Source organism: Pelodiscus sinensis, chromosome 2 (assembly GCF_049634645.1).
Source record: "Pelodiscus sinensis isolate JC-2024 chromosome 2, ASM4963464v1, whole genome shotgun sequence".
NCBI classification, from domain to species: domain Eukaryota; kingdom Metazoa; phylum Chordata; order Testudines; family Trionychidae; genus Pelodiscus; species Pelodiscus sinensis.
In genome coordinates this window covers 115830730-115845218 of record NC_134712.1, presented here as the reverse complement: position 1 = coordinate 115845218, position 14489 = coordinate 115830730, and the positions used below count along the sequence as shown (strand labels likewise).

At 40.5% G+C, this 14489-nt stretch overlaps 1 protein-coding gene across 4 annotated transcripts in view; it reads left to right on the top strand.

The window, feature by feature from the left end:
* Positions 1–14489, top strand: part of EXOC2 (exocyst complex component 2) — a 190604-nt gene that overhangs the window by 83723 nt on the left and 92392 nt on the right. For all 4 annotated transcript variants that reach the window (XM_075921345.1, XM_075921343.1, XM_075921344.1 and 1 more), the window contains 2 exons: positions 3794–3919; positions 6185–6309. In XM_075921345.1, the coding sequence (XP_075777460.1) occupies positions 3794–3919; positions 6185–6309 (251 nt within the window). The remainder of the gene's footprint in view (positions 1–3793; positions 3920–6184; positions 6310–14489) is intronic.

The following is a 14489-nucleotide window of genomic DNA, read 5'->3' as shown; positions in this document are numbered from 1 at the left end:
CTCCCACTATTTCTGATATCAAAGAAAAATGGGAAATGGTACCCAGTTCTGGATTTGAAGACATCAAAGCAACTTCTTCAGCAAATTCAGGTTAAAAATGGTAATTCTAGCTTCTGTGATTTCCTCCCTACGGCCACAGGACTTGTATGCCGCTTTCAACCTTCAGGATGCTTACTTCTGTATAGCCATTCATCCTGCCCACAGAAGACATCTAAAATTTCAAGTGGGCGACTGCAACTATCAATTTAGGGTTCTGCCATTTGTGCTATTAGTGGCACCAAGGGTATTTTATAAAATGCCTATCAATAGCAGCATCTTACCTGAGAAAGCAGGGAGTCCTAGTTTAGCCATTCTTAGAGGATTGGCTTACTTAAGGGAAATCTCATCAATCTGTTGGTTCTCTTAAGCAAATAATCGGTCTCTTTTCCTCCATAGGACTCTGGGCAGGTATATACTACAGACTAAAGTTGACCTAAGTTATGCAACTCTAGCTACATGAATAACATAGCTGGAGTCAAAGTACCTTTGGTCGACTATTTGCCTTGTCCACATTGCTCTGAATGGACAGGATAAACTTTCCTATTGACTTACCTTAAACTTCTCATTCCAATGGAGCACTGGAGGAGATAGGAATGCATTTGGCAGTTGTTTTAGTGGGTCTTCACTAGATCTGCTAATTGACACCCTTCCTCCTCCCCCCCCCCCCCCCCCGTGGATTCATCACAACAGCATTGATCCACCTGGTAGTGGATCCAACAAGGAGAAATTGCTCTTAATTCCCACTCAAAGAATACAGTTTGCTGTGGAGGGGGTAACCTTGGACATAGTTACAGCAAAAGCTTATTTATCTCAGGAAGATTCTAAAGAGAGTCAAGTGCACGTCCATCCTCCAATATCTGTGATAACTTTCTTCAGGCTTCCAGGGCACTAGGTTTCCTGAACTTACGTAACTCAGCATGCCAGAATTGGTTACATGGAAGAATAGTTCAAGTCATTGTATCCACTCCACACATACCACCTAGAAAGGGAGTTGCAAGTCCAATTGTCCTTCAACTAATGTAAGGCTTCTGGTTCCCTGGCTTATTTCATGTCTTCCCAGCTCTGGTTACACAATAGGCCCACTGCTTCCAATTCAAAAGCAAGATTCACACTTCCCTCTCTGCCAGGGCTATCCGGCTTTGGAATTTGTGTATATCCACCTGTGTATGCAATTGGATTGTAATCACAGCTGCTTATCTTCTAGGGCTTTAGAATGTGACTATGTATACTCCTACCAGGAACTTCTTCCAAGACCACAAGTGGAAAAGAGGAGCCAGCATGTTACCCCACTGCTGGAATATACAGAGTATCCCCGCCCCCCCAGACTTATTCAGCACAGCAATAAATAAGAGATGTACCTTATCCCTGGAGCAAAACTGGGATAAGCTGGGTCCCCTATTTGTAGGGAATGCTTTTCACCTTCACTGTCTATTGTATGCATTTGTACCAACTCCTCTAATAACCAAGTTCTACTCAAAATAAAAAAGGACAAGCCAGAGTCATCCTAATGGTTCCAAACTGACACAGACAAATATGGTTTCCTTTCCGGATGCAACTTGATCACTCTCCAGGCCTTTCCTCATCTTCTCTCAAAGGAAAGCAGAAAGATCCTTCATCCCAGTCTCAGAGTGCTTCGTCTCAAAGCATAGTTGGTCATTGGTTCATGGGGTTGGAAACAACCTGCTGATAAGAGTTACAGCAGTGTTTCTTAAACTGTGTTCCATGGCATACCGGTGTGCCGTGAGGCAGTCGGAGGTATGCTGTAGAGAATAACAGAGTTCAAAATGACCACCCTTAAAGGAGCAGGCAACCTTTATTTATTTATTTATTTATTTATTTGTTTATTTATTTGTATGTTTGTTTATTTGTTTATTTATTTGCTTAATAACTCCCCCCAACCTTTTTTTCCCCCACACTAACTGTTCCCAACCTTTTTTTTTTCTTCTTTGCTCAACAAAAAATCCTTGGTCTTCTTCATTTAAACAAAAATTGTTTGATGTTCCTTGGTCTTAAAAAGTTTAAGAAACATTGAGTTAGAGAATATTATTACACAGCAGAAGACCGGCTTCTCTCTACACATACACGTAAAAATGGACCAGATTTGTCTGTTGGTATGACTTCAAATTTATTTCACTGGTGACCTCATTGCTATTAGATGTACTGAATCATCCTAATACTAAAAAGCTTGTGGCTATCACTGTGCTCTATTAAAGTCCACATGGTAGTCGTCATGGCTTTCCATTCTCCAATAGAGGGTTATTCCAATTTTACCTACCCAATTGACAATAACCTTCCCCTAGTCAAGTGTCCTACTTGTGTTTGGGGCCTGAGTCTAGTTCTTAATGCATTACATGACCACCATTTGAACTGACTGATACCTGCTTGCTCCTCCATTTATCCGTGAAAATGATATTCATGATAGCCATCATATCAGCATGATAGGTTGGGAAAATAGAGTCCAGATGGCTTTTGTAGTATTTTTAAGGGCAAAGTAATGTTGTGATCACATCCCAAATTTTTACCTAAAGTCTCCCCTGAGTTCCATGTTAGCAAACCTATTTATCTGCAAATGTTCCACTCTAAATCTCATCCAGATAAACAAGAGGCAGTCCTTCAAATCAGAATTGCCAGGCCACCTATCTGGATTAAACCTTCAACAAGGCCCCCAAATTGTTTGTCTCTATCGCAGATAGATCAAATCAAAGTTCTCTAATCAAAGATTTTTGGAGTGTTTAACCAACTACATTAATCCTTGCAGTGAGTCTCGTAATATTCAAGCACTTTTGGACATAGGAACTCTCTTTACAAGTTCCATTTCCACTTGTGTGGCATGTCCTAAAAACAAGCTTTTTACTGAAAAATGTCAATCTGCTATTTTGGGTTTTTATACATATGTTTGCAGAACACTATACAATAACTCACAACTCTGCATCTGATACTGTTTGGCTGTTTCACACTGGACTTGACTACAAAGTTCCCCTCTTCCTCATTGGGGAACTGCTTGGTAATCACCTAGGGTGCATCTACACGGCACTGTAACTCGAAATAGATACACAATTTGAGCTACGCAAATTGCGTTTCTTATTTCAATGCTATTTTCTATGCTAACTTAGTTCGTCATTTCGAAGTAAAGCACTATTCTATAACATCCCTTACTCCTCGTAGAATGAAGTTTACAGAAACATCGGAATAGCAAGCCTGAAATAACAGGCTTGCTGTGAAGACATGGGATAGCTATTTCGGAATACTCTGGTATCCCGAAATAGCTTTGCAGCGTAGATATATCCCTAGAATAAAGTATCTAAAGGGGCACTACTTGAAGAAAAAGAAATGGTTACTCATCCTGTACAATAACTATAGTTCTTGGAGATATTTGTCTATATGGATGCTCCACTATTTGCCCTCCAACCCCTCTACTTTGAGTTCTCTTTTCTGGTAAAGAAGGAATTGAGGGTGCATCAACCACACAGTGTTATATAACAATGGCATAGGGTTGACTAGCATGTGCAGGCTGAATACACACCGCTATGAGAAATCTCTGATCAGAGGCACAGGCAATGGTACACTTAGATTGGAGCACCCATAGGGACACACTTCTTGAAGAACTGTACTTGCATGGGGTCAGCAACCATTTTTTTCTTAAATTGAAGATATATTTTGTTACATAATTTTGAACCTGATACAGTTCCTCTGCACAATGAAATTGGAGTTCCATAAAAATAAATATATGAATAACTGTATCACTATTTTTCAGGGATTTCATTGTTACATAGCCCCATGCTGGACCTGGACAGTGATGTGCGTCCCTCTCCACTTGGCCATCTCAGTCAGACTGCTTCACTTAAAAGGGGCAGCAGCTTTCAGTCAGGTCGTGATGACAGTAAGCATCTGTTTTATTTACAAAATAAAAAAATCTATTTCTAGCAAATCCCTAGAGCTGGTTTATTTTACTGTGTGTTCCGTAAGTATTCAAATTTGATACAGGGTAATCGTATTCATTGTTCTAGTCTGTTGACAGAAAATGAGCTACCAGTCCATAACAGAATAATATATGTATGTGAAAGTTATTTTCATATTCTGCCTCTACTACTCTGTAAAGACATAGACGTTTTTTAAAGGTAAATTGCCAAGGCAAAAAGGGCTTGTGCTTATTACAGGATTGGATTTCCATCACTCAAAAAAGGAGCCCACTAAACTGAATAGTTTTCCTCTCCTTATAAAATCCTGAATAAAAATCTCAAAAAACACTATACTAAAGAATATTCCCTTTGCTGATCTAAAAATTACATCCAAATCTTCTTTTCCAAGTTGCAAAGCAACAATGTCTCTTTCCATTTTTAGTTCAGGATTTGTCCTATGCTTTAGGAACTACTTGCCTATTTTTATTATATCAGTATCTTGGTCTCTGTAATATGAACCCCAGCTGCCTTTGTTTTTATGCATGTAAATGACTAGTCAACTATTAGATATTCAAATGCTCCCCCTACCATATTGCCTCTATAAGAGAGAGTCATCAAAGGGGGCGAGCTTTAAGCCAGTTCCCCCCCAGCACCAAGTCCACGGCGGGGCAAAGGAGACAGAGGCACAGCAGGGAAACGGCACTTTCAGTTCCCACTGTGGGCACTTGTACATTTCAAAAGCAGAAGAGCCCTGTGGGGTCAGAAGTGCAACAGGGAGAACGGGTCAAGCAGGCACTCAAGCAGTCCCTGTGCTCTCTGTGGGGTCCCTTCCCCTTGAGAGGCAGCAAGGTTGGGGGACGAGCTGGCTTCAAAGCCAGTTTCCCTCAGCACTGTCTCCGGGGTACCCCCTGTCCGCTCCTGCTGCCTCTGTTAGAGGCAGCAGGGAAAGATAAGGGAAGCAGCGCCTGTCCACAGGGGTCCCAGCAGGAAGCTGGGCCCCTCATAGAACGGGGCTGTTGCCGCAAAGCAATTCCTATTTGTGGTGGCCAGGGCTGGCCACCGACAGGGACTGCTGCCTGAGCAGCCCCTACCCACAGCCAGCCCTGGCCACCGCAAACAGAGGCTGCTCCAGCCCCAGGTCACAGCAATCAGAGCTGGCCACCACAAACAGAGGCTACTCTGACACCGGCCCCTGTTTGCAGAGGATGGGGGCTGCTGGATTCAGTGAGCTGGCTAGCGCTGATTGCTCTACCAGCGGCACTTACTACAATTAAAATGCAGAGTCGCAACGCAGGTGACTCTGAAGCTGGCATGAGCCAGGTCTGCTCATTCCTCGCTCAAGTCAGCTCCTGGAGCTACCCCCACTGCGGCTCTGCAGAGCAGTGCTTATCTACAAATTGTATTGACTAGATGATTAGCCAGATAATCGCATTTTAGCATCCTTACTTTGTTTCCCTGTTACTTAACACCTCCAGGCCTGGTTATGTAAAGCAGTAAACCCAACAGGGAAAATATGATTGCATGCCTTTGTTTTACCTGGATGTCCTTGTGACGTAGTGGGGGTACTTGCTGGGCTGTGGTGACCTCTGCTGTCTGGAGCAAGACCCAGCAGGGAAAACCTCATTATGCAAAGGTAATGCCAAACCTGTTGAACCAGACACCCCCCATGGAGAGGAACAAAGGAAGGTGGAATGCTGCCCTGGCTGTGGGGCAGGGCTGGAAGAGTGTGAGTTAGTTGCTGTCTGGGAGCATGGAGGAGACAGCCTAGGAAAAGGGGCTGGAGTTTAGGGGCCCAGTCTCCCCCCATCTCAAGGGGGCCTGAGGCATCCTAGCCCAGCTCTGTGACCAGATTACATCTGTGCTGTGCTGTATCCTGGAGAGGCAATAAACTTCCTCTATTCCACCGGCTGGTGCAGTCTGTTTGTGCCATTTCGGGGTGCAGGAGACAGGGGACCCCCAACGCGCCGTCACAGTCCATAGCCAAGCTCCCTCTTCTTTTCCAGTAACTAGATGGGCAGCATGAGAACCATTTATGTGTCCATGACTTAGGAATCTAAGTCCTATTAAGCCCCAAGTAGCAAGATCATAGGTGACTGAAACTTGAATTTGCATCTCTCCCAGACTCCTTTGACAAGGATGAGAATATAAGGGAATGGAATTTGCCTTTTGTATTTGCCTTTTAGATCACATGTTTAAAATAGTCTTTATTCTCAGTTCAAAGTTATTTTTTCCACTTTTCCTCTCAGCTTGGCGTTGCAAAGCTCCTCAACAAGTTGCATTTGTTGAAAAGTTGACAAAACTTGTTGTAAGTCAGCTCCCCAACTTCTGGAAACTCTGGATTTCTTATGTGAATGGAAGCCTTTTCAGTGAGGTATGGACTTATGCATACAAATAACCTAAGTGGCTTCATCTCGACAAAACTCATAGAATTATTTTGTATCTCAATCTGAGTTTGAAACTGTAGGGCTGCATCTAGACTGTCATGATATTATTGCGCAAGTGTTTTTCCGTTGAAAGTATTTCCGCAAGAGAGCGTCTATACTGGCATGTGCCTTTGTGCAAAAGATTTGCTTTTGCACAAAAGCATCCGTTCCAGTGTAGACGCTCTCTTGCGCAAGAAAGCTTCGATGGCCATTTTAGCCATTGGGCTTTCTTGCGCAAAAAATTAACTTGGCTGTCTACACTGGTCCTCTTGCACAAGAATACTTGCGCAAGAGGGATTATCCCTGAGCGGGAGCATCCGAGTATTTGCACAAGAACCACTGATTTTGTACAGTATAAAGTCAGTGTTCTTGTGCAAATACTTGTGGCAAGTGTAGACAGGCGGCAAAATTTTGAGCAAAAGCAGCCACTTTTGTGCAAAATCTTGCCAGTCTAGACGCAGCCTAGAAGTATAGTACCTAGTGGAGAATATGTCTGATTAAGGTATCTTTACAGCTTTTCAATTTATAGAGATTTGTAGAATGACATAAGTAATTGTACATATATTGATTGGTGCTTCAAATGGGCCCACTTTGCTTGTTATGAATGTTTCAATAACTTTCCTAGCAACATATATGTAAGGGTGCTATTTTAAAAAAAACTGAACGCTTCACAATAGGAGCTATTTTATACTGTAGTGTAGTTCTGTGAATGATCAACTTCTAAAAATTGCAATGTACATAGTTTCAGCCCTGCTTGTCAAAATCATCAGCCAACTGTCCCATGTCGGATCTTACATTTAGCCTCATCTAAGAAGACAAGATATTTGGTAATCATAAGAAATGATGAAATAAATTAATCTTAAAGATATGAGAGACAAAGCCAGAGGGAGAGTGTTGTCTTTCTGGAATGGGCATATATATTTTGTAACTTTGAAGAATTTGGATATGAGGATAGATTTAACCCCAGAATTTCAAAATGACAGACGCCAAGAACTCTGTGTGTGTCTGTGTGTGTCTCTCTCTGTCTCTGACACATACGCGCACGTGTGCGCCAAATCTATGCAAAATAACTGTAGTGGCATGGATCACAATTGTATTTGTTCCTCCTCTGGTCTTGTGGTAAGTAAATCCAGCCCATTAATTTTGTAGCATTATTGTATCGTGCCCCGAACAGCAGAAAATATTTTTCAAGATGTCATCAAAAGGAATGTAACTTATACCAGTGATCATACAAAATGACAGTATTGATAGCTTTTTAAACAGATACACTTAGTAATTACTCAGATATGCATACAGTATTCTGTCATATAATCATTATAACTAGAGACTATAACTATTTTTTGATTTGTGTAATTGCTAGTCACCAGTTTATAAAACTACAGTGTATTTGGCAGAAAGAGACAAGCTGCAAAGGGCCTGGCCATTTCTCTACTTTTCTAATAGCAGGACACTAAGTGTAGTACGTGCCTAGAACAGGAAGTATAGTATATATCTCCATCATAAACTCATTTGTTCATAAGCCAAACCCCCCAAAGTTTAAAAAAAATGTAAAAAAATTGCAATGACCTGTTCATAAGTGGACTCTATATCAGCTGTTTTAAAAACTCCTGGTCCCAGCTCATCAGCGTAAGGCTTTGGCACATCGAGATGTTTTGTTTACATGGAGCGTCTACAGGCATGGAGTCCTGCAGCTCTGTGTCCGTGATTTGCCGTTTTTGGCCTACAGCAGTAGTGAGAAGTGGCAGCCAACATGTCCCTTGGCCTGTGCTGCTTCCCGCAACTCCCATTGGAAACAGTGAACAGCAGCCACTGAGATTGATAAAATGCAGTGACCCGTTCATTAGCTGACCCCCACTCTTTTTACTGTGTCATATTTTTTAAAAAAAAAATCGATTTATGATCATGTGTATATATAGTGATTTTCCATAATGATGAAGGCGTTGTCTGGTAATGGAACAGGAAGCCTTCCATTGCTAGATCATCAATTCATATGAGATGCTGATCTGTGGTATTTGAAGTTCTTATAATAATATGAAGGTTGAAAAAGTCATATTTTTGAAATGTAATGTACCCCTGCTGCACACACATATCATATCCTTTGTACGTTTATTTAAATGCATTTAGATGAGATACTATTGGGAGCTATCAAGTAGTGCAATAAGCCTGTACTTCAGGTGAGACAATGGTACCCAGAATGAGTGTTGTATTTGCAAAGTGGTGGGAAGACTGCAACATGACTATGACTACAGTTTTTACTGTTTAAATTAATGTCGCCATCTTCATGTGATATTGGTTTTGCATGGGCAAATTTTGGGCTTTGGGTTTTTTTTTCCAGAAATGACGAAGCTCTTTAGCATGTGACAAAAGTGTTGAATATCTCCTGAATATTTTGCAGTCTTCTAACATGAAATGTTTCACATCACATATTCTTAATTATCAGAGTAATCATCATACACTTCTGTAGCTCAGTTGAAATGTGCTGATCAGATCAGTCTTAAGCTAAAGGTTGGGCAACAGTATCAATAGATTGCATTCTCATAGTTTGTACTGCATAGTGGATACATAAAACAGTGTGTGAGTTCCTCATGTAATGTTTCTTCTTTTGTAAGCTTTTGTGCATATAATGCAGCATCTACTCTGCCTGATAGGCTTTAATTTTTAATTACCTATGCACACAGAACTAACTTTTGAAATATTCTAGAAATTAGCTTTTTAATTCAGTAACACTTATGCATGGATCAGTTCTGATGTTAGAGATGACAGTACAGAGTGTCTTATTATGAATATACAAAAGCTGTGAGAGAAAGAAGAGACCCACTAGAAGTAGAGACAACAAAGTACAGGCAGTCCCCGCGTTACATACAAGATAGGGACTTGTAGGTTTGTTCTTAAGTTTAATTTGTATGTAAGGGTATGTCTACACTACCACCCCAGTTCGAACTAGGGGAGTAATGTAGTCATACGGAGTTGCAAATGAAGCCCGGGATTTGAATTTCCCGGGCTTCATTTGCATAAAGCCGGCCGGCGCCATTTTTAAATGCCAGCTAGTTCGGACCCCGTGCCGCGCGGCTACACGCGGCACGGACTAGCTAGTTCGGATTAGGCTTCCTAATCTGAACTAGCTGTACACCTCGTTCCACGAGGCGAGAAAAGCCGCTCTGCATCTCCCTGGTCAGCTGGGGGGGGGGGGGGAGTTCCTCCGCGGCTTTGCTCCGCGTCTCCCTGATCTGCCGGGGAGCCCCCCCCAGCAGACCAGGGAGACGTGGAGCAGCTTTTCTCTCCGCAGCTTTGCTCCGCGTCTCCCTGGTCTGCAGGGGGGGCCCCCCAGCAGACCAGGGAGACGCAGAGCAGCTTCTCTCGCCGCGGCTTTGCTCCGCGTCTCCCTGGTCTCCCTAGATACGAACGAGGCTTTTCTTGCCGCGGCGGATCGCCCAGACGTGCTGCGGTCCCGCCGCCCGCGTCCTCCATGGCGAGAAAAGCCGCTCCGCATCTCCCTGGTCTGCTGGGGGGACTGCCTGTACTCAAAGTCCTTGCTTCTGTTCTGCAGAGGAATGAAAAGCATGTTAAAGCTCATACTGACCATGTCATCAACAATATGAGAAACTGATTTAACCCTGAATAACCTCTGGAGGTGCTTATCAACATATCTACAGCATTGCACATAGGTATCAGTTGTATAATAGTCTCATTTAATTCTGATGGGATATGAAGCTTCTCCAGCCCAGTTTAGAAATTTGACATAAAAATATTTACTGATACTGTCAAGAAGACTAAATTTAAGTCTGACAAGGAGAAACAAACACAACAGCCATGAGTTCCAAATTTTTTCTCCCAGAGAGCCCAGTTGTTAGCAAGAGGGAGAGATGTTTGAATTGCAACTGTTCCTATGGCTGGTCTACACTGAAAATGTATGTGAGCACTCCTGTCTACATTGAGGTTGGGAGAATCTACCCCCTTAGAGACACAGGATTAAGTTGACAGAATAATTCTTCCAGCACTCTAGCTACCACTTTCTGGGCAAGCGTGTTAATTATAGTAAGAGAAGAAGGGGTGATTGGTTACACTGAAGTGTTACAGCAGTGCAGGTGATGCGATGCAGCTGTGCCACGGTAGCCTTTTAAGTATAGACATATCCTCAGTCACTTATGACTCTTTTCCATGGTGATGGGACAATAAAAACGGACAAAGCTGAATTAGGGCATCAGTTGAAAGCTTAAGCTGAAAAAAAATCCATGAGCTAAAAGCACACAACAGAGAAATCATACATACCTCACAGATGCCAAATACAAATGATTGCTGTCAACAAATTCTACACATTTGATAAAGTGGCTACTGAGTACTTTGAGGCATGGGCGGAAATAATTTGAAGCTACTTCTGTAATTGGAGTCTTTGATGGGTATGCCAACAGTAACGCTGAGAAAACTTCAGAAAGATAGTTCCAGAAGGGATGTAAAGGTTGGATGCAAGAAGTACCAGATGATTAGTACCAGGTGATGGACGCCCTATGCCTCCATGGGAAATGTTTTAAAAGTGGCATTTAATGAACACTGAGTTGCAAAATTCCTCTTTGAAGTAGGAATAAGAGCCTCCGGAAAAGGGTGTTTTTTCCGGAGGATCGGGGCCAGTGTAGACGCTCTTTTCCGGCTTTTTTAAAAGCCGGAAAAAAGCGGCGGACATTTTTATTTAAATGCCGCGGGGGATATTTAAATCCCCCGCGGATTTCCCTACTACGATAGGTGAAATTAACATGCCCCTTCCGGAAAAGGGGCCAGTGTAGACGTAGCCATGATGTCTACACTGTACTTCCTGCTCTACATGCCTTAACCTGTGACTGAGACCTAGCTAATTGGTATACAAGGGGGAAAAAAATCTCTGTTTAATAAAGTGATCTTACTGCTTCAGAGCTCTTTCCCATTTGGAAGATTGTGATGGGCAATCTGAAGATTCTATAGCAAGGAAGTTGATAGCAGTCCTCAATGACTAGAGTGAGAGAGAAAAGGAAACTCACAAAAATCTGACTTATTTGCACCTTAATTTAACCATTCAAAAGGACAGGTCACTGGCCAGAATTTTACCATGTAAGGAAACTTTTGAGGAGTATTTCACGACTGCATTATGGCAAGCAAAGCTTTGGATGTCATCACAGACAGTTAAAGCAAATAATACATCAACATTACAAAATGGATGGAAAACATGTGTATGTTGAACTACTTCCTGTATTCTTCAAAGGCCAAGTGGCATCTGAGCTAGTCCTACAAAACCTTACTGTGTTGGTTCCTGTATTAGTAAAGGTTGCTGTGAAATCAACTATGTCTGTAGTCATAATATTCTTGCCTGCACAGAACTGGGTATGTGCAAAAGCAACAAAGACAATGGAAACCCACTCATTCTCGACAGAGAGCATAATGATGTACAAGATGATAAAATGATGTTGCCCAGAAATGTCACCAGCATTATCACTTTTCTATTATACCAATACCAATGTGCTACCAGATTTAGTTTTAGGTTGTTCAGATTGTTGTAGTGCTTTGAGGCCACAAAGAAACCCAATTGTATGTTTTTGAGTAATACTTAGTGTTCTTGAACTAAGAGAAACCAATGCAAGTTATTTCAGCTAATCATCTTAACATGTTGAAGGTGTTATTTTTATCCTCCATTTCTATGGTAATAGCACCATATGATGGCTCCATATCATACCTCATCAACAAGTAGATACAATAATCTTGCAAATTATGTATGAGGTGCATGTGTGTAGAGAATACATTAAGTTGACCAAGTTGGTGTCTGCCCCTCACCTAAAATCCTCAGGATTGGATACATTTTGTTTTCCCCATTTCACAAATTGAAACCCTAGAGAAAGAGAGAACATGTATTAGCCGATGCCATAAAGTAAACCAGAAGTAGAAGTAGTATTAAAATGTAGGAGTTTGATTCCTACCCAGTGTTTTTTTCCCATAAAGAATTATGTCATGAGATTTATGAAAGAGATGAGAATCCTATTGAAGCTTTTAATTTGAAAATAATTACAGTTTTTTGGTAATCATAAATAACTGGTTATTTGAGCAAAGATTTGGACTTTTAAACCTGAGCTGTAAATTCAAATAGTTTTCTGTCTGTGGATTAATAATAAATGAGAAATTTCAAGAGACACTGAAAAGAACCGCCGTGTTTACAGTTGTAAATGAAGTTGAGCAGTTCTGCTTCTGGGAATGGCAAGAGAAAATGTCGCAATTTTGTTTAATGATTTCTCCAAATATTGCTTCCATGCCAAATTTGAATTAATTTTGTGTGTTACACTGTGAAGGTAACTATACTGTACTTTCATAGGGCTAGATTCTGATAGCACAAGCAACACATCCTCATCACTTTGCTCCTTTTTTGTCAATATGTAGGAAATGGCCAAAGTCCTGTGGATAGCATAGGCTCTAGTTCTTATTAGATGTCTAAAAATGCATGGGAGCTTAGGAAACTTCATTAGGAGCTTCTGAGGAGAACTTTAGTCATAACACTCTCTCAAGGTGTAGAATTTTTCTAACAGTACAGATTTTAGGCATCACTGAAGGTGTCCTTGCTATTTACTGACATTTCAGAAACAAAATATTGTTCAGTATAGATTTGGAGACTGAGAGAAAATCATTAAAGCAACATACACAGAACCATTTGAGTGAAATTCAGAAACCTGAAATAGATTAACTCTAATACAAAAGAAAAACCCAGTGATAAATAACAAGTTGGTTTGAGTGAGTGTGTGTGTGTGTGTGTGTGTGTGTGTGTGTGTGTTTTCTTGGCATGAGGGTAGGCCGTTTGTCTTAGAATATTGTCAGTTAAAGATTTATGTACTGTTTCTAACAGCTTAAAAAGTTCACAACTCTTTGAACCACTCAGATCCATATGAAGTAGCATATGTGAAGTCAAAACAGTGAAATACAACCGTTGGTCTTACCACAAAGTAGTTTTGGTCTGTCTGTGCAGGAAAGGGTTAAGATTTTTATTCAACGAAATCACTAATTGGAAAATATCTTAAGATCTTTTATACTTTTTCTTTAATATAATTTCACATCAGAGCTTTAAGGGAGCAAAGAAAACTATTTTAAAACTTCAGCCGAGTAACATTTTAAAGGGTACCTGCAGTATCGAGAAGTTTATTCAATATAGACTCATAAAATAGTCTGATTTTATTTGAAAGACCATAAAAAGGAGGACAGTACATATAAGGCTTATCAATAATATATAAGTTGGAACAGTTCAGAATAATAAAGAAAACAATTTAAAAACTAAAGTGTTTTGATTATAAAAGCTGCTTTCTATTTAAATTTCTTGTTGGTAATTTTATGCTAACTACAACATTTACTTGACATTCCTAAAAATAACCTGAAGAATTTTTAACAAATAATTAATTATAAAAAAATCATAAAACATATTAAGTGGTTTTAAAATATATTGATTATATACTGCTTTGGGGGCAATTTTAAGAGTATTTTTTCCAACCCACAGTTCTGCTAGTATATTTTTTGTCCAGTAGGTGTCACAGTGCATACATTAAATTAACAAATATTCTTCGCTATAAAATTCCACCCACTTCTCTAAATCCAGTCTTTAAACAGCTTTTTCTGTGAAATGTGCTTTGTGTTATGGCACACTTCACACAGAAATATATAATTATCACTTGCATTTGAAAACTGATAACAGTAAGAGCATTATTCAAGCCATATTCTTTTCTTCACACAACTGTAACCAAAGTTGCTAGCGCAGATGTGCTTTCATGCATCTAAATGTTCAGAGATGTGAACTGTCCAGCAAGATGATGATAAATCTTCATACTAAGTACATTACAGATGATTTAGTTCTTCACTTTAGAGAATAATGGCCTCTGTCTTCTGAAACAAAGTACTAAGCCAAAAGAAAAAGGGGAACACAATAGCTCTACACTATCCATCATTACTAAGAATGTACTTTATTTTACACCCACATTTTCCTCCAGGCACCTCTCACCTACTATGGACATGAAGATTCTTTTCCTGCAGACTTATTGCTGGATTGTGTCATGGATTTTAGAGTTTTTAACTATGTTAATGCAAAATCATAATAAAATGTTGTACTACTTGAATGAAGCTTATAATTTTTCCA